General features: G+C 39.6%; 1 protein-coding gene across 1 annotated transcript in view; it reads left to right on the top strand.

Moving 5' to 3' along the window:
- KIAA1109 (KIAA1109 ortholog) overlaps window positions 1–10,792 on the top strand; it is a 340,787-nt gene that overhangs the window by 46,248 nt on the left and 283,747 nt on the right. The window contains exon 9 of the mRNA XM_006866287.1: window positions 8,483–8,633. Coding sequence (XP_006866349.1) covers window positions 8,483–8,633 — 151 coding nt within the window. The remainder of the gene's footprint in view (window positions 1–8,482; window positions 8,634–10,792) is intronic.

The raw sequence follows: 10,792 nt of genomic DNA, 5'->3' as shown, positions 1-10,792 counted from the left end.
TCCCACCTGAATTTAGAGATCATCTGAAGAACATATTTGATACATTAAACACTAAAGACTGAAGACCAAAAGAATTGTGGGATGACATCAGTTACATCATGCATGAAGAAAGCAAAAAGTCATTAAGAAGACAAGAAAGAAGGAAAAGGTCAAAATGGATGTCAGCAGAGACACTGAAACTTGCTTTCCAGCGTAGAGATGCTAAAGCAAATGAAAGCAATGAAGAGGTCCAAGAGCTGAACCGAAAATTTCAAAGATCAGCTCAACAAGATAAAGCCAAATATTACAACAAAATGTGCAATGATCTGGAGTCAGAAAACCAAAAAGGAAGAACACGCTTTGCATGTCTCAAGCTGGGGGAACTGAAGAAAAAATTCAGCCCTCGATATTCTTAATTGAAAGATTATCTGGGCAAATTATTGAATCATCCAGAATGTATCAGAAGATGGGAGGAATACACAGAGCCACTGTACCAAAAGGAAATGGTTAATGTTCAACCATTTCAAGAGGTAGTATATGATCAAGAGCCAATGATCTTGAAGGAAGTCTAAGGTGCATTGAAGGAACTGGCAAAGAACAAGACACCAGGAATTGATGGACTAAAAATTGAAATATTTCAAGAAAGTGAGGTGGCACAGGAGGCACTCACTTAACTCTGCCAAAAAATTTGGAGGACGACCATCTGACCGACTGACTAGAACAGATCCATATTTATGCCCAATCCAAAGAGAGGTGACCCAACGGAATGCTGAAATCATTGGACAATCTCTTTGGTATCCCATGCAACTGAAGTTTTACTAAAGGTAATACAGAAATGGCTGCAAGCATACATAGACAGAGAACTTCCAGAGGTTCAAGCCGGATTCAGAAGAGGCCATAGAATGAGAGATATCATTGCTGATGTCTGATGGATCTTGACTGAAAGCAAAGAATATCAAATGTTTGCCTGTGCTTTATTGACTATGCAAAGGCTTTCGATTGTGTGGATCATGACAAACTGTGGACAAGATTGCAAAATGTGAGTATTCCTGAACACTTAATTGTGCTCATGAGGAATCTACCTGGACCAAGAGGCAATTGTTCGAACAGAACATGAAAAAACTGAGTGGTTTAAAATCAAGAAAGGTGTGTTGACAAGGTTGTATTCTTTCACCATATGTATTCAACTTGTATGCTGAGCAAATAATCTGAGAAGCTCGGTTATGTGAAGAAAAATGTGGCATCAGGATTGGAGGAACACTCATTAACAACCTGTGATATGCAGATGATACAACCTTGCTTGCTGTAAGTGGAGAGGTCTCCAAAAATTTACTGATGAAGATTAAAGAGCACAGCCTTCGGTATGAATTGCATCTCAATGTAAAGAAAACAAAAATCCTCATCACTGGACCAATACAGAACATTCTTATCAATGGAGAAAAGATTGAAGTTGTCAAGGGCTTCATTCTTCTTGGATCAACTATCAACACTCGCGGAAGCAACAGTCAGAAAATCAAACAACATATTGCATTAGGCAAATTTGCTGCACAAGACCTTTTTAAAGTGTTGAAGAGCTAAAATGTCAGCTTGAGGACTAAGGTGCGCCTGACCGAAACCATGATAATGTCAGTAACCTCATATGGATGCAAAAGCTGGACAGTGAATAAGGAAGATTGTAGAAGAATTGAAGCATTTGAGTTATGGTGTTGGAGGAGAATACTGAAAATGTCATGGGCAGCCAGAGTGCTCTTGGATGCCAAGATGGACAAACATTGTCTCTCATACTTCAGACATATTGTCGGGGCCCCCAGTCGCTGGAGAAGGATATCATGTTTGGTAAGATGGAGGGTCAGAGAAAAAGAGGAAGACCTCCAACGAGATGGATTGGCCAAGTGGCAGCATTGATGGTCTCAAGCATGGCAACAGTAGTGAAGTTGGCCCAGGATCATTCAGTGTTTCTTTCTGCTTGCATAAGGTTGCTGTGAGTCGGCTCCGAGTCAGTGGCCCCTAACAACAACAACAACAACAACAACATCAATTATATCCTGTAATCTACCTGACTTCTTCATCACGTAGATCTCTACTCCTTCATTTATTCTTTCTTTGACATTGACATTATTTTGATCTTCGGTTGAATTTGTTGTTGTAGTTTTGTTCTGTCCTGAACTCTGCTCTCTTCTGTTGACTGAGTTTCAGGTGGTGTTGCCACACGCCTGTCAGTCTCTGGTTTTTGTCTGTTCTTGTAGGTTTTCAGTCCAAAGAACTCCCTTTAGGATGTTTTGAAGTACAGGATTGGTTTTGAAAATATCTCTTAGATTTAAAAACAAAACAAAACAAAACAAAAAACTCTTAGAATTTGTTTATCCTGGAATGTTTTGATTGCACCATCATATTTGATTGGTAGATTTGCTGGACAGTTGATTCTTGGTTGGCAATTTTTTCACTTACAGTTTGGTATATATCTCCCTTCTTGCCTGCATAGTTTCTGCTGAGAAGTCAGAGCTTAATCTGATGTACTTTCCTTTGCAAGTCACAACTTCTCTTTTTCCTGGCCACTTTTAGAATTCTCTCCTTGTCTTTTACTTTGGAGAGCTTGATCATTGTATGTCTTGGTGACTTTCTTTTGGGGGTCTTTCCTTCCTGGGGTACATTCAGCTTCTTGAATGTTTATCTTCTCATCTTTCAAGATATTAGGGAAATTTTCTTCCAGAAACTCTTCAACTATCTCCTCTGTGGACTTCTCTGATTCTTCCTGTTCTGGAATGCCAATAATTCTTAAGTTGTTCCTCTTCATGTTACCTAGGATGAATCTTAGACTCTCTTTAGGTTCTTTTATCCTTATTTCTGTTTGTTCTTCTATTTTAGCAGTATTGAGAGATTTGTCTTCCAGATTGTTAGTTCTGGCTTCCATCTTTTCTGTTCTGCTCCTTTCCTCTTTCAGTGTATTGTCCATTTCTGGTATTTTATTATTAGTCATCTGGACCTCTTTTTGCAGGTTTTGAATTGTTTCCAATGCTGTATCAATGTTGTTTGATAGATCTTGTAGTACTTTCTTGCCTTTTTTCTTGTTTTCCTCCACCTGTTTTCAGAGCATTTGAATTTGTTTCCATATCATTCTTCTGAATTCCTTCTCAGGCAAATCCAAAACCTGCTCTTCCTCTTCTGGGGAGGCTTTGTCTGTCTCCATCTCATTTGTCTCAGTTACTCTTTTCTGTTTTTGGACATGTTTTCAGATCTTTTTTTGTGTTTTGTTTGTCATTTCCAGTAGATATGTGGGTTTTTTTAATGTTTAAATGGATGTTTGTTGTTGTGTTATTAAGCTAACTGGGTGTCTCCTGGTGGATATGATCAGGAGATAGGCTTCCCTTTTTGCATGTAATGCTTGCTGGCTGTGTCCCTTGGAGTCGGTTCTGTCTCATAGCGACCCTGTCCATGATTCTGAGGCTGTAAATCTTTATACGAGCAGAATGCCTCATCTTTCTCCCACGGTACAGCTGGTAGTTTCGAACTGCTGACCTTGTGGTTCGCAGCCTGATTCGTAATGAGTATGCTAACAGATTGGCTCTTGGCTCAATGGTGTAATATTATGGGGTATGCTTGTAGCTTGGCTATATGGCCACTATTGCTGTGTCTTCTTGGGTAACGTAGGGAGAAAAAGCTCCCACCTCCAGTAAAAATGTGTGATCAAAACGACCAAAAACAGAAGCAATATAAAAGCAGAGATAAAAACCACCATTTTGAAACAAAAATTAAACTGTGACTAACTGTCCAGTTGCCTTACTGCCCAGGCAATGTGTGTGCACCATAGAAGCCTCTGGCAGTGGGTGGTGGTGTCCACTTGCTCAGGCCCTTCCTCTAGTCACCACTGTAGAGGTGCACAGATAGATATTGAGAAGTTAATGGGAGAAAGATTGTCTACTATTTTTGTCTCTGCACGTCAGTTAGGTATCTGTGTTTGTACAGCGTAATTCTCAAGATAGTTGCATCTTTTTATGTTGGGGTTTTACAGATGTTCATATTTTTTTCTGTCTGGCCTGTCAGGCCTGCTTTTTTCTTGCTAGATAGTCCAGAATAAAGGGTCCTGCACAAGTTAATTTTAGGGCTGCGACCCCAAGGCTGACATCATAAGCAGCCACCAAGCTCTTTCTCTTTGTGCCATGCGAAAACTGTGGTCTCAATGCTGGAGCTTTTTTGGGTGGTTGCTCAACCACCCGCCTGAAGGCGTCCATGCTGGGCAAAGAAGGTGTGACAGGGAAGTGGAGGAAAAAAATGTGTAGAATCCCCCGCACCTCCTTGCTGTTAGCACTTTTAGTGCAGGTTCCCTGTGCAGGTCTGTCTGTAGCCCCACGCTGTGAACTCCACCCAGGCTGGGTTTCCCCAGAGGGAGTCCTGTCTCTCAAGCGAGGGATTCTTAACTCACGGTGTTTTCCTTTATATCATGATTTTTCCACTTGTGCATGTGGGAAACTGACACCCTGAACCTTATGCTAGATCCAGAGCTCTGGTGTTGTTCTGTGAACGCAGCTTCTTTGGGTTTTCAGTCCCTCCCCCATGGAGCCTTTCCTATCTGGCTGTCTCTGTTGTCCCCAAAACCAGAACTGTAGTCCACTTTTTGTGCTTCTAAATTTTTTATTCTGTGCCTAGGAAAAAAATAAAGCAAAAACAAACCTCAAGTTACATGCTTATATACTAATTATAACAAATAGCTATTTGATTATACATTTTTTCAATTTTCCCAAAAGCAGACTGTGAGTTTTTTTTGGGTTGCTGTGACCTCTTAAGTGTTTGTGAGGTCAAAACTATTTCATTATAAAACCTAGGTGTTATTTACCTTTTCCATCATGTTGATATTTGCATTGATGTTGTAAAAATAATGGTAGATAGAACTGTTGGTGTTTTAACATGAATCAACACAGTAGCTCTAAACTACAGTGATGATGGTTATGTGCTGTGGAGTCGGTTCCAACTCATAGCGACCCTGTACAGGGTTTCTGAGGCTGTAAATTTTTATGCGTGCAGAAAGCCTCATCTTTCTCCCATGAAACAGCTGGTAGTTTCGAACTACTGACCCTGAGGTTAGCAGCCTGATTCATAACCACTATGGTACCAGAGCTCCTTAAACTATAGCAGTAGTTGTATTTTTTCACTGTCACATACTCACAAAGTAGCCATAGCCCATTGTTTTATTCTTGTGATACCATTTTTATTCGAAAGAGCAGCTGCAACAGTGTGACACCAATTATTCCTCCCACAACCATCTCTACTCCTTGGTTGTATTTGATAATCCGTGCAATGGCTACACAGATCTTAAGGAATTTATCGAGGAAGTTAACAGCAACCCTGTATAGGATTCCCTAGGAGTGACTGGTTGGTTTGAATCACCGACCTTTTGATGAGTAGCCCTGTGCTTAACCTACTCAACCACACCAGCACTCCATACACAGGCTTCTGACTTAAAATAAAACCTGCTCCTTCTGAGCTATTCCTAGCTCCCCTTTTAGCATACCCAATCAAGTATAAGCTGAAGGTTGCTTATGGGTCTCTGTAATCAAGATAATCATATCAATTTCCATCACACCAGAAGGTCTATTTTATAGTAGTAGGTAGGAGTCCTGGTGTGGCACTGTGGGCTAATGCACTGGTGTAAAAAGTCGGTTTGAAGTGCAAGTTCTGTGGATCAAGCTCAGGAGCCACTCCTTGAAAACCCTATACAGGGTTGCTATGGGTCAGAACCTACTCTTAACAACATCACTTAACACCACCACCAATAGGCATGAGAAATACTGAATATCCTTAGTGCAGTCAGATAAGCACACAACCCTTAACCTTTTTAAAAAACACTCTTTTTTAAAAAACGTTTAAATCATTTTTCTACCCTTGAATGGTGTCTCCATTTATATGTATATGACTTTGGGCCTCTAGCAGGGTATTTCTTCTAGGTCCTGGGTCCCTTACCAGCTATCTTATTTATCTGGCCTGACATTTTGCCCCAGGTGAATCCAGTAGCAGCTTTTCTCCACTCAGGTTCAACAGAACATCTTATATTCTATCATCCATTATAGTTAAAATCCAAAGTAATGATTTAAGAATCAAAAGCTTTACTATCCAGGTTCCTTTTTCTTTTTTTCTCTCTTAAAAACCCCCATGCTTTCATGAGTCTGGAGCCATTTCAAGGAACCTTCTCACACCAAACTTTAACAGTGGGCGGCACCAGTCATTCCTTCCGTAGTTCCATAACCCTCCTTACTTCTCAGTTGTGTTTGATAATTTGTTTCAGTGACCACACACAACTCAGATACCATACTAACAGTTATGGGATTTACTAGGAAAGTTAATCGATTTTACAGTACAGGATCAGAAAATGCTCAAGAATACAGTTATTCCAGTCAGTTGCTGATGAATGCTTATAGGACAATAGCAGTCCACCATAAGCCTCAGCCTGAGGGTATTTGGCTTTAGCACCCCCCCACCTGACTTGAACTCTGGTAGCGCAGTGGTTATGAATCGAGCTGTGAACCGCAAGTCAGCAGTTCGAAACTACCAGCTGTTCTGCGGGAGAAAGATGAGGCGTTCTGCTGCCATAAAGATCAACAGCCTCGGAAACCCTGTGCAGGGTTGCTTTGAGTTGGAACTGACTCCACGGCACTTAACAACAACAAAAACAACTTCACTTGATAGCACTTTGTTGTTGTTGTTAAGTGCTGTCGAGTCGGTTCCGACCCATAACGACCCTGAACAGGATTTCTGAGGCTGTTAATCTTTATGGGAGCAGAATGCCTCATCTTTCTCCCACAGAGCAGCTGGTAGTTTCAAACTGCTGACCTTGCGGTTTGCAGCCCGATTCGTATGCATTCCACTCTACCTGGAAGTCTTCTGTCTGATGTTACTTGCCCTGTAGCCTGGGAAGTCCACTGCTCTGTCTTGTGCTCTGGTTCTTGGTTTTACTGCTGCTGCTCATCTGCTACTTCTCCGGTGTCAGAACTTTCTGTACCTGGGTCTAAGAGGTTTAATGTTCAGGGATCTCAGGATCCCTCCTGGCTCTTCTTCCTTGCTGGTAGTGAGATCCTCTTCTTGCTTGTGAGATGACTCATTTTATACACATGCTAGAGTTTCAAGCTTTTACAATTATAGTAAACTCTGCCAACCTCCACAGCCTAAATCATGTCATACTATCAGTATCTTCTGCCACCTTCTTTTACCTAGACCCAGCAGGACAGAAACATTGTTTGGTGGGAGTTGCAGGCTGTGACTAGAAGAAACATTAGATCATGCACCACACCACAACAGCTACAAACTACGTTTTTGAACTTTTAAGTGGACCTTAGAATTTTGGAAAACATGTATCTCGCACTTTGAGCTTAACAGCTTTCCAATAATTAACAGCCTTCTAATGAGATCATTAACAACAACAACCGAGATCAGTGGTAATGTTAACGAATGTGATATTTAGAATATTTTATCCTTTGTCATTGTGTGTTAAAAATTTGCATTACTCTGAACCAATGTTTTCTAAATGGCCAGTGGATGTTGATATAAAAGTGAAAGACAGACCAACAGAGTTTAATAGCGTATGAAAGTTTAGTAATGTGTTTTCAGGCTCCCCAGTGGTTACAAATCGGGCTGCTAATCTCATGGTCAGCAGTTTGAAACTACCAGCTGTTCCGCGGGAGAAAGATGAGGTTTTCTGTTCCTGTAAAGATTTACAGCCTCGGAAACCCTGTGCAGGGTCGCTATGAGTCGGAACTGCTTCCATGGCACATAACAACAACAACTACTGCAACTAACTTTTAAAGGAAATAAATACCACTTGTTGAATTATGATGGAGCTTCAAAGAAGAGCATTCAAAATAATTTTTAAAAGCCTTTCAAATAAACCCCCAGAGTAAAACCATTGCCATGGAGTCAATTCTGACTCTTAGTGACCCTATTGGTCAGAGTAAAACCACCCCATAGGGTTTCTGAGGTTGTAAATCTTTATGGAAGAAGACTGTCACATCTTTCTCTTGCAGGGTGGCTGGTGGATTCAGTGTGTTAGCCTTTCAGTGAGCAGCCAACCACTTTGACCACCACTCCTAATTTGTATGAGGCCAGATTGTCTTCAAAACACTTCAACACTAGATTGAATGCAAGAAGCAGATATTAGTATCTACCCATTTTCTATTAAGCTTGATACTAAATAGATTGGGCAAAATATAAAACAATGTGAATCTTTCATTAAGTTTTTAAAGTTTTCATTTTAGAAAATGAAAAAAAAATTTCATTAGAAGTATGTTATATTAACATGCAATGGTTTTATTATTATATTTTAAAAGTAATATATATCTTTACATTCTTGACTTTAATTTTGAATTTAAAAAAATTGATATACACATAAACAAAAACTCTTTGGCATCCACAGTAACTTTTAAGAGTGAAATAAAAAGTCTGAGAACCATTGATATAAGAAAATTTTATAATAGTAGTTTTAAGTACATGGCTTTATATGATATCCTCTGCTATATAGGACTTGTTCCAGAAGAAACAGAAGAAAATATCGAAGAAGATACGAGCAGTGAAGATTGTAAATTACAAGACTTGCCTCCATGTTGGGGATTGGATATAGTTTGTGGAAAAGGAACAGATTTCAATTATGGACCATGGGCTGATAGGCAGAGGTACTTAATTAAATTATGTTATTAAAAGGTCTTTAAAAGTATTTAGACAGTATTTGTTTTTCTTGAAAACTAGCTTAATATTTCAAAAAAACTATTAGCAAGGTAAGGTTATCACTAAACCTCTTGACCCAAATAGTAAATTGCTTGTAGAGATACTGCAAATTCACCAAAATTGTTGCAAATGAGCAACATATTTATTGATTTCTTTCTTTTATTCCCTAACATATGCATAGTATATGACTCCTGGTGTGGCACTGTAGGATCAGTACTGGGTTGCAAACCACAAGGTCAGCAGCTCCTGGGAAATCCTATATGGGTCACTGTGAGTCAGAACTGACTCAGTGGTACTTAAAAATGAGTGTATGCCAGGGTCAATTGTTAGGGCAATGTGAATTGAGAGATTAAAGATATACTATTTATTTCTTAAACTAAAATCCCTTGCCAATGAGTGGATTCTGATTCATAGCAATCTAATAGTACAAAGTAGAACTGCCACATGAGGTTTCCAAGACTAATCGTTTGGACGCAAACTACCACAGCTTTCTCTGGAGAAGAGGCTGCTGGTTCGAACCAATGAACTTTTGGTATTCAGCCAAGTTCAATCAGAAGAATTTTGCTACCTTTCTGTTGTTGTTAGGTGCCATAGAGTCAGATCCAAATCATAGCAACCCTGTGCACAACAGAAGGAAACATTGCCTGGTCCTGCACCATCCTCACAGTCTTAAAGCTTGAGCCCATTGAGGCTACTACTGTGCCAATCAGTCTTCTTGGGGAAGTCTTCCTCTTTTACACTGACCCTTCACTTTACTTAGCATGACGTCCTTCACCAGGGACTGATCCCTCCCTATAATATGACTGAAGTGTGAGAGACAAGTTCTCCCCATCCTGGCTTCTACTTCTTTCAATACAGATTTGCTTGCTACTTTTAATAGTCTTCTTCAGCACTATATAACTCAGATGTATCAATTCTTCTACAGTTTTCCTTATTCACTGTCCATCTTTTATATGCATATGAAAATACCATGGCTTGGGTTAGAAGTACCTTAGTCCTCAAACTGACATCTGTGTTCTTGAACACTTTAAAAGAGGTCTTGTGCAGCAGATTTTTCTAATGCAGTATGTTATTTGATTTCCTGACTGCTGTTCCATGAGTGCTGATAGTGGAACCAAGAAAAACGAAGTCTTTGACATCTTCAATCTTTGTTTCCATTTATCATGGATGTTATTTATTGGTCCAGTAGTGGAAACTTTTGTTTTCTTTACGTTGAGGTGCAACCCATACTGAAGTCTGTGGTCTTTGATCTTCAGTAGTATTTTAAGTCCTTTTCGTTTTCAGCAAGCAAAGTTTTATCTTCTGCATATCACTAGTTATTAATGATTCTTCCTCCAATTCTGATGCCACATTCTTCTTCATATAATCCAGCTTCTCAAATTATGTGCTCAGCATACAAATTAAGTATGGTGAAAGAATATAACCATGGCACACACCTTTCATGATATTGTCATTCAAGTGTTCCCTTGTTGTTTGAACACCTGCCTCTTGGTCTATGTACAGGTTCTTCATGAACACAATTAAGTGTTCTGGAATTCTTGTTCTCCACAATGTTGTCCATAGCTTTTCATGATCCATATAGTCAGTAAAGCACAGGTAAACATCTTTCTGTTATTTTCTGCTTTAAGCCAAGATCCATCTAATGTCAGCAGTGATATCCTTAGTTCCACCTCCTCATCCAAAACTGACTTGAACATCTGGCAGTGCTCTGTCAATATACTGTTGCAGCTGTTTTTGAGTTGTCTTTAGCTAAATTTTACTTGCATGTGATATTAATTATACTTTCCAGTGATTTCTGTATACTGTTGGGTCATCACTCTTTGGAATGGACACAAACATCAATTTCTTCCATTCATTTGGCCAGGTAGCTGTCTTCCAAATTTCTTGGAATAGATGAGTGAGTGCGTCCAATGCTGCATTAGTTTGTTGAAAGATTTCAATTTGTATTCCATCAGTTCACCAAGTGTTGTTCTTTGTCAGTGCCCTCATTGCACTTTGAACTTTTTCCTTCAGTACTATTGGTTCTTGATCATATACTATCTCTTGAGGTGGTTGAACAACGTCCATTTCTTTTTGATGTACTGACTCTGTGTGTTCCTCCCATCTT

The sequence above is a fragment of the Chrysochloris asiatica genome, unplaced genomic scaffold (genome assembly GCF_000296735.1).
Source record: "Chrysochloris asiatica unplaced genomic scaffold, ChrAsi1.0 scaffold00088, whole genome shotgun sequence".
Classification (NCBI taxonomy): Eukaryota; Metazoa; Chordata; class Mammalia; order Afrosoricida; family Chrysochloridae; genus Chrysochloris; species Chrysochloris asiatica.
Note: the sequence above shows the minus strand (reverse complement) of the source record. Positions and strands in the feature narration are given on the sequence as shown.